Source organism: Columba livia, chromosome 4 (genome assembly GCF_036013475.1).
Source record: "Columba livia isolate bColLiv1 breed racing homer chromosome 4, bColLiv1.pat.W.v2, whole genome shotgun sequence".
NCBI classification, from domain to species: domain Eukaryota; kingdom Metazoa; phylum Chordata; class Aves; order Columbiformes; family Columbidae; genus Columba; species Columba livia.
In genome coordinates this window covers 45,220,812-45,243,270 of record NC_088605.1, presented here as the reverse complement: position 1 = coordinate 45,243,270, position 22,459 = coordinate 45,220,812, and the positions used below count along the sequence as shown (strand labels likewise).

The window sequence follows — 22,459 nt, the reverse complement described above, 5'->3', positions numbered from 1 at the left end:
CTTGGGATCCTTTCTTTAAAAGGAAACGCCACAATTAGCAAGGCAGAAGTAGATAGGTGCATAACCAGTCTTCATGTAGCAAAATCACTCACTTTTCTAGAGGTAGAAGTGCTTTAGTGTTTCCATCTGGAAAAATACGGCTACATGCGTGGATCTCTCTATCCCCTTTCTACAGTTTGTGAAAGCGGTCTTGATCCCAGAGGAGGTGTTGTGTGGCAGGTTTTTTTGTTTGGTTTTCAGCATACTTTCCTGAGATAGGGTGCAGGTAGGGAGCTCTCATTTGTACATCAGTTGTGTGTGTAGTGGGAAGGGCCATTTGGGAGTTTATTCTCTTCTGAAGAAGCTTCGCTGCTTATTGTGGTGACTTTGCCTCCAGTGAGGAGTCGGCAGAGGTGAGTTTCTTCTGGCAGATAAAGAGACTTACAGTGCAAGAGTATTAACAGGACCGGGTGGTCATAATCAACATCAACAAGATGTGATGCTAACCCTGAATCTACAGAAGTATCCCTTGCATATAGAGCTTATTGTTTATAACTCAGTTGTGTTACAACAATTCAGTAAGTAATTACTACACTATACGCTTGGAGATCTGCTTAGTGGATGGAGAAAAGGCTGTGGATATTGCATACTTAGATTTCAGAAAAGCCTTTGATGCTGTTTCCCACAGAATTCTCCTGGAGAAAATGGCAGCTCATGGCCTGGATGGGTGTGCTCTTCACTGGGTAAAGAACTGTCTGGATGGCCAGGCCCAAAGAGTTGTGGTGAATGGAGCCAAATCCTGTTGGTGGCTGGTCACGAGTGGTGTTTCCCAGGGCTGAGTATTGGGGCCAGTTCTGTTTAATTGCTTTGTCAGTGATCTGGATGAGGGGATTGAGTGTATCCTCACTAAGTTTGCAGATGACACCAACTTGGATGGGAGTATTGATCTGCTGGAGGGTAGGATGGCCATACAGAGGGATCTGGACCAGCTGGATTGTGGGGCTGAGGCCAATTCTATGAGGTTCAACAAGGCCAAGTGCCACCTCCTGCGCTTGGGTCACAACAACCCCAGGCAGCACTACAGGCTCGTAAGAGTGGCTGGAAAGATGCCTGGCAAGAGGGATCTGGGTGTGCTGATTGACAGCCAGCTGAACATGAGCCAGCAGTGTGCCCAGGTGGCCCAAAAGGCCAACAGCATCCTGGCTTGTATCAGGAATAGTGTGGCCAGCAGGACTAGGGCAGTGGTTATGCCACTGTACTCAGCACTGGTGAGGCCACACCTCAAATCCGGTGTTCAGTTTTGGGCCCCTCACTGCGGGAAAGACATTGAGGTGCTGGAGAGAGGTCAGAGAAGGGCAACGGAGCTGGTGAGGGGCCTGGAGCACAAGTCTGAGGAGGAGCAGCTGGGGGAGCTGGGGCTGTTCAGCCTGGAGAAAAGGCAGCTGAAGGGAGACCTTATTGCTGTCTACAACTACCTGAAAGGAGGTTGTAGCATGGAAGGTGTTGGTCTCTTCTCTCATGTAGCAAGCGATAAGGTGAGAGTAAACAGCCTCAAGGTGTGGCAGGGGAGGTTTAGATTGGATATTAGGAAAAATTTCTTTACAGAAGGGGTTATCAAGCACTGGAACAGGCTGCCCAGGGAAGTGGTGGAGGCAGCATCCCTGGAGGTGTTTAAAAGACGTATAGATGAGATTCTTAGGGACTTGGCTTAGCACCAGCATTAGGTTAATGGTTGGACTCTATGATCTTGAGGGTATTTTCCAACCAAAATGATTCTAAGATTCTATATTTCATGTATCATGAGTTTACATCAACTGTCAACCTGAGGATGTGTTTAAGTCAGGACACAGTTATAGTAACTGGATGTTTATAAGGGATATCTACTCGCAAAACACTGTGTGTTTTGATGGGTGTTATGAGTGAACCATTATGGTTTATCTTGGTCTATGATTCTTTTAGAGTTGCATGATGATCCTTGGATTTCCAAAATATGGAGCAGCAGTGCTAAACTAGAAAGGAGCCATGAGAAACTAAGGGGCTGTATCATGGTGCTGTGGGCCACTACTTGAATTAGAAATATGACTTTCCTGAAGTTTTAACAGCACCAGATTCACACAGTAAAAACAGTTATATTAAGGCTACAAGTCAGACACAGCTGCAAATGTGAGTGATTGTATAGGGGTGTTTCTCTGTTCTTGCATAGTTTAATGAATTGGTGAGGATTAAGGAGATTCTCATTTTAACCTTAACCAATATTTTGTTAAACAACAATAGATCAGCTGGTTTAATAAGGTCTTTAAGAGATACTTTGATCAGCTTATTTTTATGCAGAATGGTGATGGCTGTAGATTTTTGTTTGTTCATATGCTTACCTTGGAAATGAATCTGAACATTGACGCTACTATTCAGCTCAGGCTAAGTAACGTCAAAGCTGCCAGCAACTCCTTTGAAATATTTCTGCAGCTCATATATTGTTAATCAGAGGGAAATAATCTGACTTAGGTTATGATGAGTAATTTTGTAATAGATGCTGAGAAATCAACTCCAGGCACAAGGTGGCTTGTGAACAGGACAAGCCTAAGGTAAGTGGGGCACCTGCTGGTGAGGCACTGCAATGAATTAATCTGCTACATAAAAATCCAGTCCAAGTCCTCCTGTACAGGCCATTCTGTGTTCATTTTGCTTTGCCAAATAAGCAAGTGCCAGGCCTGTGCTGAGCTATTTTGCCAAAAATGCAATTTCTCCTTGAATAAATCTTTAATTTCTGGCCATCTTTTGGAGATGTCTTCCAATATTAGTCTTGTGAAATAGTTAGAAGAAGAAAGGAAATGAGCTAAAGAATCTTGTAAAAAGATGTGATGCAAGTCTTTCTTTCACAATCTCCAGCCCCTGCTTCATTCTGTCATGGCAGGTTCTCTGTTTGATAGATTATAAAGCTGTCTTCCTTGTACCAGGAGCTACAGCAACTTTGATCTGCCGCCCAAGGGTGTGAAAATGAATACGATGCATAAGACAACACAACAATACTCTATGGACATAAAATCCAGAGCAACCAAACACAGGTCGTTATCCACACAACCCATTTGCCTTCCTCCATTCTTTGGAAAATGTTGTATGCAACAGCCTGATATTCTCCACAGCGTTAAATAAGCTTTAATAACTTCTGCAGCATGCATTTAAGTGTTCCATTTTTGTTTTATTTGTTGTGCAACACTTAATTGCTTTGGTCCAGTTAGAGGGTGTCATCTTCAGGCTGATGTGCTTCTAGCTGCAAAATTCTGTGTTGGATCTCTGTGCACATCAGGCAAGGATTTGTAAGTAGCCCAAGGGGGCTTTCCTAATCATGTCACTATTTTCATTGTTATGATTAACATTGTAAAAATCAAGCAATTAGCATGAGAAAATCTTGCTGATCTCTACTTGGAGCATGGACATGCACTTGTGAAAAGGAAAAGAGAACGAACAAGCAGCAAAGTAATGCTAAATTGGGAGACAATCTGTTCAAACTTTTAAAATACCTTGCTTCTACTGCCCTTATAGATGTGTCACCTTTACTTTTGCAGTAAATTAAAATATTTTCTTAAACTTTTTAAAAATTCTGTTGCCTTAGTAGAACAGTAGTCATACATCAAAGTACAAAAGCACCCTTACTTCTGCTCTGCTGCACGGCACACTTGCTATTATATATACATATAGCAGTGCTGGGGGATTAATTGCTTGATACAATCTCGTCACAAGCCATTGCTGGAAAAATATGCCTGAATCAGCTGACCCTGGGCAAAACACCAGTCTTTGTGCTTTCTTCAGAGCTCCTTCTGCCATGTATGTTAGAAGAATCTGTAACTGAGCAGTGATTTCAGCTCTCCTTGCCCAAAGTCAGTGGAGTAAGCAAAAGTCATGTTATTTTTGTAGTTGCACATTCTGTGCTTCATTTCACTGAAACTTTTGGCACAGCAGAAATAATACCAGTTTTCTTTTGTTTATTAGTACTTAAAATACTAATTTATTTAGCCCTTCTTAGTAGAAGTAAACAAAGAAAATAATAATTCTGATTGATAGCTACAAAACACTTTGATCTCTGAAATATGAGCTGTGCTAGATCACTATGTTTAATCTTTCCCCTGCTTTTCTTCTTATACAGGAGCCAGATAATACCTGATTCCTACTTCCAAAACCATCTTTTCTTCTGGCTTGGGGATTCCCAACTGTTTGAGACTCGGAGAAGTCTTTAGAGAAATATTACAGTGTGTTCGTTCTGTTCTTTCCATTCTGCCTCTGCATTGGCCACGCACACCTCAGACACCGGGGTTAGACAGACCTTTTTGTACAGCTGCTGTTCCAAGTGTGCATGTGCTTGTTAAGTCAGGGGGAAGACTCTTAGCAGAAATGACCAATAAAAAAGAGCAAGACAAAAATCTCCAAGTTAACTTTAAGGTCTCTCAACCCTACAGTTACTGAGGAGTGGAATAAAGGCATCTCTTTCTAGGAAGTAAAACATTTCCTGTGTTTCCCAAATTGCTTATACTAGGGCTTATGTTGAAGGGAAGTTGTTGTCAACGATGACCAAGTGGTAGCATTTTCATTACTTTATCCCTAACCTTAAGGACTTGGCTGCTTAATAGGTACACTTCTTTTGTAGAAACTAACTAATTTTTAGCCACTGAATTTGGGCAGATGGTATGGAAGAACAGTGGGAATTGCGGAGCATGGCTATGGCTGGTGCTCACCTGGAGTTTCAGGCACAGCATTGACATTATTTAAGAGCATGGAGACTGGGTTGACTGAAGGTTGCAGGGCCCTGATGCTGGCTGGGGAGCAGTGGCTCAGAAGGTGTGATGTTGTAGCCTTTGTGAGCTTTCTAGTGTAAAAATGTTTTGATTATCAAAGTCTATATTGTGCTAGTCAGAAGTCGAGACAACTTTCTGTAAGTTTTCAAATAAAGAGACGTCTCTTGCTGTTATATATAGTTAATTGAATAAAAATTGGCTTCAAATCAGGATAATATTTTATCTTGTAGTCTTAAATTTAGTCTTGGGTACGTCTTGTCCAAGATGGTTTTGTGTCGATATTTCCATAAGGTTTTCCATCCAGGTTCTGTTTGGTACCTCCAAACACATCAAACGCTCTGATTGATAGACTCTGGCAGCAGACTTGGGTAACTGTGGGTTTATTTGCAACTGTATTCAGGGACTTGTTCTAGGGGAAGAAATGTACTAAAGGTACATTCACTGTTTGTGAAGACATAGTTAAAAACAAAAATCACCTAAGTTGTCTTTAAACATGTAAGAGTCTAAACTACTACTGCTTCATAGGCCCACATGGATGTAGGAAAGCACGGAAACTTTTCTGAACTATTTCAAAGCAATAAACTTTGAGCAAGCCTGATTCACCACCAAAGCCACAAAATTCTTACTCACAGTAAGACTTAGATGGAGCCTTTAGTCTTTACAATCATCTTTCATGATGTTAAACATTGAACTTAGCCTATGTTAGCCTACTTGCCATCTGCTCAAATGCCCTATATTTGTCTAGTTTTGTATTTGCAGTAGTTCTCAGATTCATGAGATTTGTTTTTTGGATGCATTTCAGACAAACAGATACTTCACTGTAGAAGTTACCGTTATTAGGCACACTCCTAATTCTGAATGAAAAGCTACCATATTCTTCATCATTAATAAGGAATCTGCTCTTTCAGCATGGCAATGTTTCATCTTTATGGCAGTTTAGGAACTTGACACATGTGTTAGTTTGGCACATGTATTAATTCTCCTCACACAAAATACAGAAGATAAAAACTGGGTCAGACGTGTTAAGGTGCATTGTATGTCAGTATTGCTTGCTATGTTACTTTAAAACATTGGTAATTCTTTAAAAAAAAGCTTTAGGTAAAGTTTACATATTTCTTCACATGAGAAAGAGTGAGGCTTTCCAAAGTTCACTTTTCAAGGATAACCAGCACAGCTAAACAGTTCTAGGCAATAAATGACACAGGAAGAATACGGAGCGCAGGGAAGGGAGAAATGCAAAATATTACTGTCTCCTTTGTATCTTAAAAAGGAAGTTGCAGGAACAGCTAGTTTTCTGCTTCTACAAGCCACTAACATTCTTGTATTCCAATGTTTTTTTCCTTGTGTGTTGCTTGGTTCTGGGATGGATTATTCCATTGGGGCATTTCAGGAGCTTTCAATAGAAGGAAGATGCACATCCAACAGAAGTTAGTAAAAATATACTCCAACAGTTCTATAATTGTAATCACACTGGCACCACAAAACAATCCAAGCTGGCCACCTACATCAGCTGTAATAGACGGAAATAAACATATGTCATCCTAAACTTTTGATTTAGTCTAGCAAGCAAAAAAAACCCTGCCAGGTTCAAGTGTTAAATAAATTCAATAGATGTAAGCCATTGCTTTAAGAAAACAGAATTCATATTCTTAAGAATGTTTATTGGAGAAGACTAATATGTTTCTTAACATTCTAAATAAAGCAAGTACAACACAACACATCATACTGTGAAACAGATACTTAAAATATTTCCTACTTGTATGCATTTTTAACCATTCTCTTGGTTCTCCTCCCTATGTTCTTACAGTTCTGCCTGTACTATAGACATAAACCAGTGCCGAACTTAATTCTTGCTCTCAGCTGCTGTCCATACTGCAGGTTCTTTAATGCAATGACAGGAGACAGTATTAAAATTTACCATGAGACAGGCATGATTATTACCATTATAATATAAAAAGTATTGCTTTTTGTTTAGAAACCCACATGGGCTATGACTTGGGATGGAGAGACTGAATAAAACAGGTTTGTTTCTGTGGGGTTTTTATTTTTAGATTAATTATTAACCAGCAATAAATAAATATTAAACATTTACTTACCTATCAACTCTGATATAGTCAAGGCCTTCTGCTGCTGTGTTATTTTGTAGCTCAGATCATTATATTTAATGTCAATACACACAAGGTTCTTCCTAATGACAAATGCATATTGTATTACTTGAAACAGTCGGGAGTGCTGTTCATTTTTACCAACATTTATCACCTGGGACCAGGTTCAGGAAGACTGATGGTGTCTTTTACAGAGAAATTAGATGAGTATTATCAAAATGAGTTAGATGACTGAAGAAAGTAAAAGTATCCTATAAGAACAGTGGTAACAGGAGTTTGTCAGATCAGTAGATCTTCAGGCTGCGTAGATCTGTACTGCAAGACTTGTACTTTTTAATGGTCACAGAGGTAAGTTTGAGTGGAATTGTCAAGCATCCTGACCTACAACAGAGAGTGCTTGGAAGTGTACCCTACCACTCTTGATTATATGCAGCTGTATATTTAATTGTGCTTATTTTCATGGGCATGTTTGTGCAGAAGAGCCCTTGTCCTACACTTGCATGTTTACTTCTATCCTCTGCTAATAGCCTCGCTTACCTAATTATATTCTTGCCTGCTGCAAAAGTGGAAGAGTAGGTAAATCTCAGTTGGAGCAAGACCTGTGGAATGATTCAGTGTGAGTAAAGAGCTCATCGTTTTTGTATCATGTCTACATAAAGATTCTGCCTGACACCTAAATAGAATATAAACATAACAGTTGTGGAATACAACAGACCAAAACTGATTGCAGGCAAAATGTTGTGATCTTTAAGAATAAAAGTAGCAATTACTCTTCAGAAGTGTGAACAGCTACAGGCTTTTGGTTTGACAGTGATAATGAGCTCATTAAAAATATTAATGAAAATAGAGTATTTGCTATACAGAAAGATCACTGCTATCTCTTTAGGTGATAATTCTAGAACTCAGGTAGCACTGAGTAATAAAAAAATTCTTATTCTCACCACTTCTATTAATAAGACTTCCCGTCATTGCTATGGAGTTGCTAGCAGAGCTATCCAGTAAATATTTGTCTTTTCCCTTCTTACATCTTCAGAAATCAATAGATTTCTACATTTTATAGTTTGAAATATGTACTTGTTAATATGTGGGCAGGATTTCTGTTGGTTAAGGCTTGGTAACAAGAGAATGTTCTGGATTTTCACTTGCTTAATTGAATAATTACTGTGTTGCGCATGGTGTTTACAGACAATAAAATAATCAACAAAGATAAAATGTTCTCAAAGAATTAGTATCTTTTGCGTATAACAAGAGGTTTAATTTTAATAATCTTCAGTGGGGACAGACTCTTTAGTAGGGCCTGTAACGATAGCACAAGGAATAATGGTTTTAGACTAAATAAGGAAGACTTTTTTATGATGAAGGGGATGAAGCACAATGGTATAGGTTTCCCAGAGAGGTGGTGGATGCCCCATCCCCTGAGACATTCAAAGCCAGGCTGGACAGGGCTCTGAGCAACCTGATCTAGTTGAAGATGTCCCAGCTCATTGCAGGGGGGCTGGACTAGATGACCTCTGAAGGTCCCTTCCAACCCAAACTATTCTGTGATTCATATAGGTCCTGTTCACATATAAACGTATACAATCATTTGAAGACTGATGGCTTCAAGAATGAGAAAACTGAAGTCATTGAGAGAGTGACACACTCCTATTTCATTACCCATATTTTTCACAGTTCTTTATAAACATATTTTGATATTGTGGATATTATGAGTTCATGTAGCACCTTAGTGCTTATTTGTACTGCTGACAATTGCATCTGTGAGCAAGAGGCAGTTCAGTTCATTGACTTCAGTTGTGGAAGGAGGAAGATTTATCTTCTCTATCAGATGGTTTGCTTATGTGGATAGTGGATAGGTTTGATAACCCTGCCCTTTCTTTATTCTTAATTGTAAAAGTGGTTAAAATTTTGTTATAAGAGATCAATGACACAGAAGGTAACTGAAAATATTACTTTTTAACTGCAGTATCTATTTTACGTTATCCAAAAGCCTTAGATGTATGAAAATATATTTTAATATATACAAACATGTATAGATGTTAACAAATTTTGTCTAAGAGATTATCTCACAGACATGATTAATACAACCCGTAAGAATATATTTTTAAAATTGATAATTTCTTCATTAGACAAGGCGTTAAGCAAGATTACCTGATGTATTCTGTGCTTTTCTTCAGTTTTTCAGAAAAGTATTTTATGGCGTTTTCTCCTCCAAAACTTGAATAGGTGACAGTAGTAGGATAATCTGTTTCTTCACATGGGACAGGGCAAGTAGAATTGTGAGTTCCTACTGTACATAATCCTTTTATTTCTATGTCATCTGAAATTTTGTGAGATGGAATTTACATAACATTTATTAAAAAGTACACAGTTTAAAGACTTTTTAAAACTTACAAAATTACCTTTCCCTGACTTTGATAAACATGTGGGTTAGGTATCCAGAGAGAAACAGATACTTAACAGTTTTGAAGGATCAAATAAGTATTTGTAACTGGCACTTGGGAAATTAGTGCACAGTAAAGACTGAGATTTTTTTTTTATTATTATCATTTTTTTTTTGGTCATTTTTTCCAAAGAAATTCAGCATGCATGAGTCTTTCTTCCTTCACTGGGGCCTCGTGCGTTTACTTTTTCTCATCCACAGTTAAACAGTAGGACTACAGAAAACTTTCTGTGTTCTGTGCTTGCTTTCTAATCACATACATAAGTAGTATACGTACATATATAATCCTTGGTCTTGATATCTGCCTGCAGCATATTCCAGAAAGTCTGTTGTAGTGACTTAAAAATTTTGTATCTACTGTGTGCAGACTATTTGCTTATGGAAATGAATTGCATGTGGAGCACTCTGAAAATAGAGAATTCATTTTACTTTTGAAAATACAAAACCTTTAAGGCCAGTGATTTAGAACTATATTTTTTTCAGTTAGCAAACCTGTTATTTTTATATCTCTATATAAACAAGTATATTTTTATATAACTCTGCTCTTCACTTTTCTGTCACAAACGAGAAGAACACGACATTTGATCTGTAAGGGTGATACCACAAAATGCAAAAATGCAAGCCAGAGGCTTGATAACTGAAAACAGATTAAGTGAACATTCTTCCCTTTTAAACCATTTTCGATTACTGAAATGAATTATTATTTTTGTGGGGTTTTTTTGTTTGGTTTTGGTTTGTTTTTAATTGGCATCTATTTAATGCTCTCTCTGGTTCCTATTTTTAGAATATTAAATTAACTGGGATGTATTCCATTTCAGTATTACTTTCAGTATTTTGTCTTAAGTGATAGATATTGCCTACTATTTGGAATTGGCCTTGAAAACATGAAGTTATTACTTACAGACTGCTGGATAAACACAATTGTAGAACTTCAGCAAATCACATTCTGTTCCATTTCCTTAAAAATAAAAAACAAGCTTCAGGAACTCCAATTAACAATCTAACACTTAGCTCTGATTTGTACTAAACTGCAACGTAATGCCATTAAAGCCTGCTCATCACTTCGTGCTTATCGTCATTATATAATTGAGAAATCAATTCAGTTGGGCCCAGTGCAGTTACCAACACCAGAAGGGGAACATAGTGAGGAGAGAGAACGGACCGAGCCAGGAGGCTTGCTGTTGGTGCAAACATCTTTACAATGTGTGCCACCCAGAACTGCCTTTAAGGTTGTAGCTCACTCTGTTTTTCCTAGTGGATATGAAAAAACAAAGCAGGGTAGATGGAATATATGGTTACACCATATGCGTTTCAGCAAAAGGTTTGAACTTCATGCAAGAGTAGTTCAGAGACCTGAGGGGTAAGAGAGCACCCTGAGCAAACAGCAAAATTTTTCTGATTTCAAATGGTCTCAATCTCAGCCCATTTTTTTCCCTTGCATGGAAATATTGCTTAGCAGTTTAGCACAGCATTAAAAAAAGCATTGCTCTCCTTCAGCTGTTACTGTATAAGGCTTTGAGTATGGGAGATCTAGGCTTAATTTCCTTCTCAAACCCTTTGCCATGAGAGTTTCCAGGCAATTACCAACCTCATTTCCAAGAGGCTGTCAAAAAAACAGGCTAGAAAACATTCTACCTTGCTTCAGGATATTTGAAAGTACATTGAGTCAGAAAGTGCAGGCATGACACTGACTTTCTTGCCCACTAATTGACAAAGAAGAGCTGTGAGAATGGAGATTTTTGGTTCCAGCTCTTGCTTCAGAGAGAGGTGACAGTATTATCATTACTTTTAATGCTGAAAAAGTGGGAAGGAGAAGACTGGTTAGATCTCAGCGTTACTGCGTTACATTTCTCAAGTGATTAAGATGCCTGGATTCCTGAATGGGGAGTATTACAGTATACACCTGTACTCCACATTTTGGGATGATTAGGTGGCTCTGCGCAGCCTTTTGGCTTTTACAGAGCCCTATTCTGGTGCCAGACTCTTTCCAGGGTTCATGTGGAAGACCTCAGTTTCTGTTTTCAAGTAATCAGTCCTGTCACGGCTGCTAAACACCTGCAAAGTAGGTTTTCTGTGATACATGTGAAAATCTCTGACTACTTGTGTATTTAGTTCCAGCTCTTTAGGAGTTCAGGTTGAAGAGTACAGACTTGTCTCACAACCCTAAGGCATAATTTTTTCTTGCAAGTAGAGCTGACCTGATATTTTGCTTTTTTTCTATGAACTGAAAAAAAGTAAAAAAAGACTAGTTTTAATGAATCCCAGCTGTAGATATCCCTCAAGCATATGCCCCATCTCCTTTGCTGCTCAATAACAGGTGGGGTCTCCTATTAAGATCATCAGCATATGGTAGAATTATATTTCTGAGAAATACCTGGAAGAATGAATGGCAAACAGCCACACCAGTCCTGTATGTACCGAGCTTTGCATTCCTGCAAACATCCATTAGTACTGTAAGTCTTGTGGTACTGAAGCTTTATATCAGGGTTGCACTCTCCCCATGGGTATTCTTGAATAATTGACTGTAGGATAACAGTAACAAAAGATATTGGGTTTTTTTTTGCCTCTGTTTAAATTTAGATATTATTTTCTCACATTTTAAAGTGCTGAAGGAAGGCTGTTGAAGACATGAGCAGTAATGTTGTGATTTAATTGGAGGCAATTGCAGTCCATGCTTTTTGGATTATAAAATCATCTCCCCCTCTCACAGCAAAAGCAGGATCTGATCAGACAGGCTAGTGTAGAAGGGCAGTCCGCTCCACTTGGATTAGGCTAGGAGTCTGAAATAACCGTAATGGTAACAGAATGTGTTGATGGAGAGATGCCATGGTGTACTTGTGTCATTATATGTCAGAGAGACTGTAAGATCTTAGTAAAGAAAGGCTGACTTTAATAGATACAGATTGTGAGGACCAATGACATCCCCTCCAAAAATAGCCATAATTTTGTTTGTGGCTGGAGGAAATGTTGTTTTTAGGAGTCACTTTGGCATGACAAATACTTTGATTTCCAAAATGTGTAATTCATTGTCTTACTTCAGAATAGAATTAGAGACAATAAAGACCAATTATTTCCACTTACCTTCAGCTGTCGGATTGCAACCTGTGCATGCATGCCAACGGGTGTTAATAAACCTAAACCATCAAAGTGTGGATGCTCTTTGGGTGAATGGATAACAAAAATCATACCAGCATCAGTATAACCAAGATCAGGTTCATCAGTGAATTGTTCCTGATAGAAAAGCAATTATTTAAAATTATTTTGGCTTTGCTTACCTTCTGAAGCTTTAGTTATATTTAAAATGGTACTATACTTTTTGTATTTGGTCTCATATCTCTGCTCACAGTTTTGGCACTTTACAGAAAAGTATAGAAGCAGACTGACTTGAATTTATTTTATTGATTACCTCTGTGAGTTTCCTTCCAGTTACTATAAACTTTCAGGTTTTTTATTCCCTCTGGCATCTCCCAATTTCAAACCAAGAAGACATAAATGAACATTTACTCATAACATTGATACTTGTGCCTTTTATATTAAACTACTCATCACATTTTGGCAAACTTTCAATTACTTTTCCAGAACCTATCACTCCTGCCTCATAATTCCTAGAGAACAAAAGTGAATGTCTAAGTTATTTATCAATCTAGATTTTAGTTTTGCCTGAATGGTTGGGTAGTGAGGTGGACTGTGAACTGGCTGAAGGAAAGAAGCCAGAGAGTTGTAGTCAATGGGACAGAGTCCGGTTGGAGGCCTGTATCTAGTGGAGTGCCCCAAGGATTGGTACTGGGGCCAGTACTATTCAATATATTCATCAATGACTTTGATGAGGGAATAGAGTGCACTGTTGGCAAGTTTGCTGATGACACCAAGCTGGGAGGAGTGGCTGACACACCAGAAGGCTGTGCTGCCATCCAGTGGGACCTAGACAGGCTGGAGAGTTGGGCGGGGAAAAATGTAATGAAATATAACAACAAGGCAAGTGTAGAGTCTTACATCTGGGCAGGAACAACCCCAGGTTCTAGTATAGGTTGGGAAATTACATATTAGAGAGCAGTGTAGGAGAAAAGGACCTGGGGGTCCTGGTGGACAGCAGGATGACCATGAGCCAGCACTGTGCCCTTGTGGCCAAGGCCAATGGCATCCTGGCGTGTATTAGAAGGCGGGTGGTTAGTAGGTCAAAAGAGGTTCTCCTTCCCCTCTACTCTGCCCTGGCAAGACCACACCTGGAATATCGTGTCCAGTTCTGGGCCCCTCAGTTCAAGAAGGACAGGGAACTGCTGGAGAGAGTCCAGTACACAGCCACAAAGACCATTAAGGGAGTGGAGCATCTCCTTTATGAGGAAAGGCTGAGGGAGCTGGGTCTCTTTAGCTTGGAGAAGAGGAGACTGAGGGGTGACCTCATTAATGTTTATAAATATGTAAAGGGTGGGTGTCATGAGGATGGAGCCAGGCTCTTCTCTGTGACAAGCAATGCTAAGACAAGGGGCAATGGGTACAGACTGGAACACAGGAGGTTCCACTTAAATTTGAGAAGAAACTTCTTCTCAGTGAGGGTGACAGAGCACTGGAACAGGCTGCCCATGGGGGTTGTGGAGTCTCCTTCTCTGGAGACATTCAAAACCTGCCTGGACACCTTCCGGTGTAACCTCATCTAGGTGTTCCTGCTCTGGCAGGAGGATTGGGCTAGATGATCTTTGGAAGTCCCTTCCAATCCCTAACATCCTGTGATTTTGTGATCTCACAAGGTGATATTCCCTAAGCTTTCTGGGTTTTGTTGGTCAAAGACAATTCTAATAAGGTCAGAGACTACAGTGCGTCTTAAGTGGCATTGAGAACTTAGGGCTGCTGCTGCTACAACTGAAATTCATTATTGCTTAGAAACTGGCACCACATGAACTTCTCTAATAGGCCTTTTATTAAAATGAAATTATGTTATCCCAAAGTGCTTGTATAAAATTAAATTACTACTTTGACATGTTTCAGTTTTAGATGAACTGTATATATATACATATGTATGCCCCTCACAACTTTCAAAATCATTTAGCTGGAAACAGAGTCAATAATAATTCTGACTTTTAAAATCTGTATTAGAACTTTCCTTTAAAATACCCTCTCATAAATAATCTTGATACAGAATTTTGTGCATGAAATTTTGAAGGTCTGTCTAAAACCAACCAACAAACCAAGCCCAAACCAAAACAACTCTGCTCATTTATAAGTTATTACATGATTTGTTGTTTATAATCATTAGGATAGCTGTACCTGTTGGACATCAAAAAGCAAATGCAAACCTCTTCCAGACAAACTCACTCTTCTTGCTGAAATATCATTGTGATTAAAAGTAAAGCAGTTTCCATATTCAGTGAAAACATGTTCAAAATCCTTCAATAAAGGAAAATAGGGAAGAGTAAAATGAAAGAAAGATCACTTGAAGTTTTCGTAGTGAATTACAGTGCAAGAGATGGACTACTGTAATTGTGTAGGTTGTGTTTGTTTGGTTTTTTTGGGGGTCTTGTGTGTGTGTGTTGGGTTTTTTCTTTTCCAAAGGTAGTGCTAAGTATTACAATCAGAAAAGTGGTAATTGGTGAAAATATTCAAAAATATTTCATCCTTTTCTGTAGAAAATAAAGCTTAAAGGATACATTTCACATTGTTTATTAATATCTATGAGTGTCTCATTATTTAAAATTCCTGTGGACTCTGCATACAGTTACCCTGGCTCTCTATATTCTTGATCTCAAGAACAAAACTATGCAGGTGTGTCATGCAAAAACCTCTGTCCAAAATGGCATATAACGAAGGTCAGTTATGGAAGAGGTTGTTGGATACAGCCTGCAGGTGTGCCAGCTTTCAGAGGCGGCTGTCTGTGCGAAAGCGGCACTAAGCAGAAAGCAATTTAGCCTGAAAACCCCTTGTGCAGCTCAGGGAGTCCAGCAGGCTGTCCCTGCAGTCAATGGGAGAACTGGGGCCCTCAGAGTGCTTTAAAGCAGAGCTGTTTTCTCCATTGGCTGACTCTAAAGAGAAAACAGGGGGATTGCTGCAAAGCTACATGTCTCAAGTTGAGTGGTAAGACTACATCCCTTTCCCCTCTATGCTGCTGTTTTAGTAAAATGAACATGTTTACCTGTGGGTTACATGGCTTTCCAAAGAAATCACATTCTAGCAATGTGCTGCTGTTCAGATAAAACCCATTTTTTCTTGTAAACTCTTTGATGCTGAAGTTCTGATTCCCAAGAAGAAAATCATGTAGCTCTTGAGAATATTTCTCTTCCACATGAGATTTGTGTTGAGCTCCAGACACAATGTTCCAAATTAAAAAAATTATTTTGAGGTTGCTTACTGCATGAGCTTGAAATCTGTCAATGGGAAGGAGAAAGAATTGCTTAGAACTCTGCAGAGTTATAGGACTGGTCTCAAGGCTGGTCTTGCCAAATCTGTGACATGATTTGTTGTCTGATCACAAGCTGTAAGTGATTTTTGCTCACCACATTGCACTTTGATCTCTACAACACGAATAAACAATATAGTCTTCATTTCTAGGAAGGTGTTTCCCATATCTGAAAACAGAAAATAGACACCTTCCCATGGTTATTCTGGACAGTCATATTGGAAACATTTCTGTTGTGTGGTCATTTATTAAAAAACAAAGAAAAATAACAATGAAAGAGGGTAGATTATCCATCTGCATAAACCACCAAACAGATTTGTAGAACTGATGACAAGCTGAACAGCTTACATGTGGGAAGCTACCTGGGAGGAGCTGTTCCTTTCAAAAAAGCTGTCTTCCATCATTTAGAAAATCTATTTCTAAGTGCATCTGCAGTAATCTCTTATACTTGCTTTACTAATGCAGTATGCCCCAGTATAGAGACAGTCTAGCTTCCCATGAGCTCTGTGCGTGGTGACACAGTGGTATAAACCAAGGAGGATCCTTACTCCTAGAATCCACTTGAAAAATCTCAAAAACATGATGAGGCATTGGAGGTCCTTTCCTGAAGTACAGCACTTAAGTCCTTTATTGAAGTAAGAGTTTGCAGAACAGTTGTAAATATAAAAAGAGAATAAATACAAATTAAACTACATTACCATGTTCTTTAGAATTGCCATTTTATGTGATCCTATTTTTAAAAACCTATCAATGCATTTGTATAATAGATCTTAATGCCCACCTTAGGGAAGATTAGTAGGAATAACTCTTCATGACTGAATTTGAGTCAGCAAATAAAGACAAAGGTAGATTTGTGCCTCTTTGTCTTGCCAACAGAAAAAGCCAGTTACTAAAAACAGGAGGGAAGGATAAGCAACAGATGGATGTGGCAGCAAACTATCACTTGGACAACCACCCTGCTTGGTAGCTGACTACTTACAATGTGCTGCTGCTATAGTTACAAGAAGTGAGGCATTTTTATAATAGACAGCCCACTGTAACTAGAAGGGACTTCCATCTGCAGTGCACGTTGTGCACTATAACCCAGGACAGATTTATGCAGGGTGATGGGAAGGACGCACAGCAAGGCAAAGCAGCTCCAGATATGTGAGACTTGGACTTCTGGCTGATTCTGCCAGCAAAAGGTACAAGATAAGAAAACAATTCTTGAGGAGACAATGTGGGTACACTTTCTGTATTTCTAAACCTGTTCCTAAATTGTATATTTACCCTAGAAATCAGGCATAGGTTTGTTACATAATTGTCAAAGCGGCTGCATCTGAATCTTGGCCATTATATTCAAATGTAGAAATCTGTAATGAAGTTCCTGCTTAGATACGTTGACTTCCAAAGAAACCAAACGCTTCTCTCCTGTAAATCCCACTGTCATCAGCTGGAACCATAAAGGCTGAGCACCTCTGAAAAAGAAAGTGTCTGCTTTGCCTAAGATTTCCACATTTGTATGAGGTTTCTATTGTAATATCTCTATTTGCAAATCTTTTGTTTTTAACTTGGATGTGACCGATAACTGTCCTTTAGTTAAGATGTAGAAGCAACACTCATACATGAAAGAACAAAACACAACCACCTCCCTTCCTTGATTCTCATATTTTCGTCTTCCTTTAAATATTGTGTGGTGGTGTGGAACACATGCTCCTCAGAGCCATATTTTCCTTATTTCATGTGATTTGTTCAAGCAACTTGTGGAACCTGACTGCTTTCAGATAAAGAGGTGTTGCCTCTCAAGAGCAAACAACAAACATAATTTTTACCTGTTCAAGTTGCAAAGAGTCACAGCAGGGAATTTGACATTTTCCACATACTGAACTACCACTGTAGTTGTGGTTGGCCAGCTGAAGTAGTACATGAAACGACTGCAGATTTGCCAAATGACAATGGTAAGGCAGCCTGTGACTACTAACAGCCACAGCACTTTGCGAGTCTTGCTCCGCGTTTGAACGATATTGTGCACTCCATGAAATGAAGTGGATGAGGCGAACTCCTGATGATACTTCCTTCTGTCTTCCAAATGTGGCAGCAGTTTCTCTGTCAAGCACAATCGCATCTTTTCCAACATTCCTTAATATGGAGCAAAGTGGAAACATGATTTTAAAACTAGCATTTAAATGGCACTTAAGTAAACCATGTAATTTTGATATTGGAAAGTAGTTGTAAAATTCCTCTTTGTTTGTAAATTCTCTCTTTAAGTAGTGAACTTGCTTCTGAGGATAAAAGATCTGTGTGCTAAGAGATGAGCTCAGTGCTGCCTGACAACAGAGTATATCTTGTAATATTTTAAGCACACAAATTTTTAAGCACATTATTATAAAAAGTGGTTCCCCTTCTGTGGAAGAGATTAGATTTTTGTATGCTTCAGTGATCTAAACCCATGGGTTGCTGTGAACCTCCTGTAAAAAGTGAAGCATCTGATTTTTACCATAACATCCCATTAAAGACCAGGTCCTTCATCCTTGCTCTGAGAAATAAAGTAAAAAGGGAATGATATGAAAGGGATTTTAACTCTTTCACTATTTAAAGTTTCCATGTACAACTTGAAAGGTTACAGGTTCAAAAGGATTTTTTTTTTTTTTTTTTTTTTTTTTTTTTTAAGGTTTATACTTGTCTGGTTTTTGTGACTTTGAAACAAGAATGTTTTTAGTTGTCGTCTACCCCATTTTTTCTACAAACTGATGTAAAAAAACAAAACCAAAAACAAATCAAACCATTTTAAATTCTAAATTTAAGATCTGTAACAGCAATCAATACCTGGAAATGTAGTAATTTCCTTATGCTTTTTGCTGAATGATCTTTTGATCACCTTTGAACAGAATGTTTGCTCTCAAAACATTCAAATGAGAGAAATGTAGTAAGACCTTTCCTGATTCTAGTCCTAATTGGACCAGTCTCTTTGCAAAATGCTTCATTTACATATTATCTGCTACTTTATTCTGTCATTAAGAATGTCTGTAAGAACAGTAAATGAAATAAAGTTTGTGAGACAATAATGAATAGTATCTGAAAATATATTATTTAGATCAATGCTTAACAGCAATGAAATGCTTCCCTAATTCATTTTTTTAAACAAAAAAATAGATGTAATAGTGTGGCCTGCATAGTAGGAAGAGAATTTATCCTTTATAAGACTGATTTACTTGAGGCTATTACAGTTTGGCAAAGGAACAAAGGGAGGTAAGAGTGATCTGCCAAAGCTGTCGTGACCACAACAGTGCTCTAGAACATTGCTTTGAACTCTACACAGTTTCTGGACTATGATAATGAAATCCTAGGTGGCGCTGCATTTCAAAGTATTTCTGAAGGGCAACAGTTTTCTTTATGTTGTTCTCTAAAGCTCTATGTAAGAACTTCGGTATAATTTACTGTGACCCCTTTTTATCATCAATACAATGAAAGTATTTTTGCCAAAGATGTGAATAAACTTGGTATTTATAGAAGATGCAGAGGATGGATAAGTAAAAAAGCAAGGAGGTAACTGAATGAGAGGAATCCAGGTCCAGCAACAGTTTGGAGCCAAATATAGAACATGCATGGAAGAACTAGTAAGGCAGCTCATATATTCAGGATGGGCTGCAAATTCTTCAGCTTGGGAAGCTGATTACTGGAGGAGCCCTGAGAACCATCATGGTTAGTCGGATAAGCCTAATTTTCCAGTCAGTGTTGTTAAAGAAGAAATGACTTCCCTGAGTGTATAACCAAGGATATATGGCCAGGGACATACTATTAAAAGCTTATATAAAAAACCTCAGAAATTCACAGGATCTTTAATGTTAACACTGTAAATTGAATTTAAAGGGGTTTTAAAAATTTAGTCAGCAAATAATTGATCACAATCTATAACTACTTGTAAAGGGAACTGGTAGAGAATAATAATAGTCTCTTTGATCTAGTGGAGAAAAAGATGTAACAGGATGCACTGGAAAGAAGAGGAAGCCAAGTTTTTGCATAGCAAAAATAAGGTAGGTACAACATATTTATTTTTATATTCCCAGTGTTTAATTGTGATTTGATTTTCATTAATAGACATATTAAGAAAGAGTGGCTTTTTAGAAGTTAGCTCATCTTCAGCTGGAGCTCTTAACTGGAAGGAGTTCTTTCAGGAAGGTTAAACGTGGTCTCTGTGCAAGGGTTAGTTAGTTTAGATAGATTTGTGATTTCCTCTTTGCCTTAAACTAAAAATCATTCAAGTATGGTATCATTCAGAGAAGTAATTGTCTGGTTAGAACTATGGTAGCTTTATTTTAAATGCATAAAGAACCAACAGCTAGAAACTTTTACTCACTTCTTAACTAACTGTACAGGTGTTTTTCTAAAAGCTTTTTTCATATCTCCTTTCTTCTTTATATCTTGCAAATGTACACTACTGCTATTTTTGGACAAAGTTACAAGAAAAAGGAAACAGATTGTCTCATTTTGGTGTCAGTCCTGAAGAAAAAACTATGAAAATGTAACAAAACTCTTAGTAAAGCACTCTAAGATGTCCAGTCACATACCTTTAGCATCTGATCGAATGAATCTCCCAAGCTGGTCCATGAGGCTGTGCTTATTTCTGTAAGGAAGGAAAGGATGACAAGCTGCCTTATCACTGTGATCACTACTAGGTAATGGCTTTTATAGAAAACTAAATGGGAGGTGATACTCAATCACACATAACACTGGGCAATTTACCTGCCAGGGTTGCTATGTTTTGCCTTTAAATAACATGGTCTGCAAAGTAAAAAGGAAGATTATTTTTATGACAGGATCAGATGTATTTATATACATTTCAGGTACGTATTATACTAATAATGTTTTGGGTGTTGCATCACCTTGCAATAAGAAATACTAGAAAATTCAGACCTGGGATATGCTTGAATAATGCTTTAGGAAATAATACTTTAAAAAAACCCTTCGCATTCCATCTCTGATCTGCAGGGGATGGGGAATGGCTGCTGCTTCTTTCATTCATTCTCTCATCATCCAGCTGACTGCCCACAATGTTCTTGTATTATCAGGTGTCTTAGCTTGGCCCCTCAGTGCCTCACTGTCTAGATTTTTGCTAGCTGTTTTCTGGCCATATTATTCAAGCTGTGAGCCGCAAGGTAGAGCACTGAGCGCCATGTACTCATTCCCGTGTGACAAGCAGAACATTTCTGTACTCAGCTTCTTGGAAATCCCAGCTCCGCTTGCCACTTTTTCCTCAGCGCGGAGGCTCTCTGCCAGGACAAGCTTTGCACAGCACTTGCATCCACTCAAACAGCAAAGTGCTTAACAGTAAACTGGTTTTCAACATTTGTATGTAACTAATCCACATCTAATGCGCTGCCAAGCAGTTTTTTGCAGATCCATTGAGTCTTATTATTGCAAACCACTCATGGAACCCAGACGACGCCTCTTGCTTGAGTTGCTTGAGTTCTTAAACCAAACTATGTTGGTCTTTTATATTGCTATGTGCATACAATTAAAAAGTACAAGGTTTTAAGCTGCTCTCTACAGAGCAAATATGATTCATCTTACTTGGTTTAAAAAAACAAACCAAACCAAAAAAACCTGTGAGTTGGTGCCTCACAAAGAGCCCTTATGCTTATGCAATATTTTGGACAAACGTGACTTGTGTTCTCCAGTTGTGTTTTACAAAATAAAATAATTTTTAAAATATTATTTCTTTTATGGTTGTTTTCCATTAATTCTTAAGCAAACACTAGGGGGCGAAGGCCAGCCATCTCATATTCATCTTTCCCAAATGGCTTGCACAAATAGCTTTCAGATTATAAATTGGTTACCAGGAGATTGGTTTGTCTGCTTACTCCTTGCAATGTGTATCTCATTATCTAAACAGCACATTTTCTAAAGCTTAATGAGGTAAAGGTAAGGAAAACCAACCAATGACAGAGGTGGTCATGGCTTTTTGTATTCATACATATTGCAAATTTTGTACTCAAAATGTTATTTGAAGTCAGTCCTCAGTGCTGTTCAGTTCTTATGGTGCTAAATTTAAAAAAAAAAAAAAATATGCTGCAGCCAGCATAGCTACGTGGCTATTTGCTGAAACAAATAGGTAACATGTTTCTGGTAAAGTTACTTCTTTATAGCCTCATTGCAGCAAAATGTCTTGTAGGAATTCTTAGGGGCTACTGAGAGAAAATCACAGAATGATAGAGTAGTTTGGGTTGGAAGGGACCTTCAAAGGTTGTCTAGTCCAACCCCCCTGCAATGAACAGGAACATCTTCAACTGTGGTAAAGGTTTCTTTCCAACTTGTTTCATTGCATGAGGCTCTTTAAGTCCCTTATCAACATTAATGCTTCTTATAATGTTTTGCTGGCTCTGTTTTTTTAATAGAAGCATCTAAAATATTATCTCCTTTTAAGACAGAGCAAGTAATGCATTTGCTAATATAGCAGACTGCAAATACTTATATTTAATTCATAAAAAAATATTAGCAAAAATGGAATAACTGAGCAGAAATAGAAGTAGTGACCACCATCTGTACTGTTATAATGCATTGTCATTGCTGTTCCGTGGCAAATGCTGGGATATGAGGAAAATTGGTAACTAATTGTATATACAACCATCTGTCTTGCTCTTTCCTTCAAAGTAGGTACATCAGTGGATTCGGTAAGGAGCGGGGTGGTCACCGCAGAAGAAGGGGTTCAAGGAGTCTGAGGACTCGTTGGGTCTCTGTCTGCACTGAGGCAGATTCAGCTATGACTGGAAAAATTATGAGC

The 22,459-nt window shown here is 38.4% G+C and overlaps 1 protein-coding gene across 1 annotated transcript; it reads right to left on the bottom strand.

The window, feature by feature from the left end:
• Window positions 1-3,517: 3,517 nt before the first annotated feature.
• ASIC5 (acid sensing ion channel subunit family member 5) lies at window positions 3,518-22,223 on the bottom strand. The gene is made up of 10 exons (XM_005509557.3): window positions 20,247-22,223; window positions 17,511-17,817; window positions 15,436-15,667; window positions 14,574-14,693; window positions 12,393-12,542; window positions 11,686-11,833; window positions 10,213-10,269; window positions 9,020-9,188; window positions 6,863-6,954; window positions 3,518-6,276 (listed from the first exon to the last, which is right to left on the bottom strand). The coding sequence occupies exons 1-10, from the start codon at window positions 20,284-20,286 to the stop codon at window positions 6,077-6,079; spliced, it is 1,515 nt and encodes a 504-aa protein (XP_005509614.2). The 5' UTR covers window positions 20,287-22,223; the 3' UTR covers window positions 3,518-6,076.
• Window positions 22,224-22,459: the final 236 nt, after the last annotated feature.

Coding starts and splice junctions, on each gene's coding strand:
- ASIC5 (XM_005509557.3), bottom strand. CDS start 20,286: ATGGACCAGCTTGGGAGATTCATTCGATCAGATGCTAAAG. Junction 9,189..10,212: donor TTGTGTTTATCCAGCAGTCT/GTAAGTAATAAC, acceptor ACAAAATTTCAG/ATGACATAGAAATAAAAGGA. Junction 6,277..6,862: donor GACTATATCAGAGTTGATAG/GTAAGTAAATGT, acceptor CGTCTATTACAG/CTGATGTAGGTGGCCAGCTT.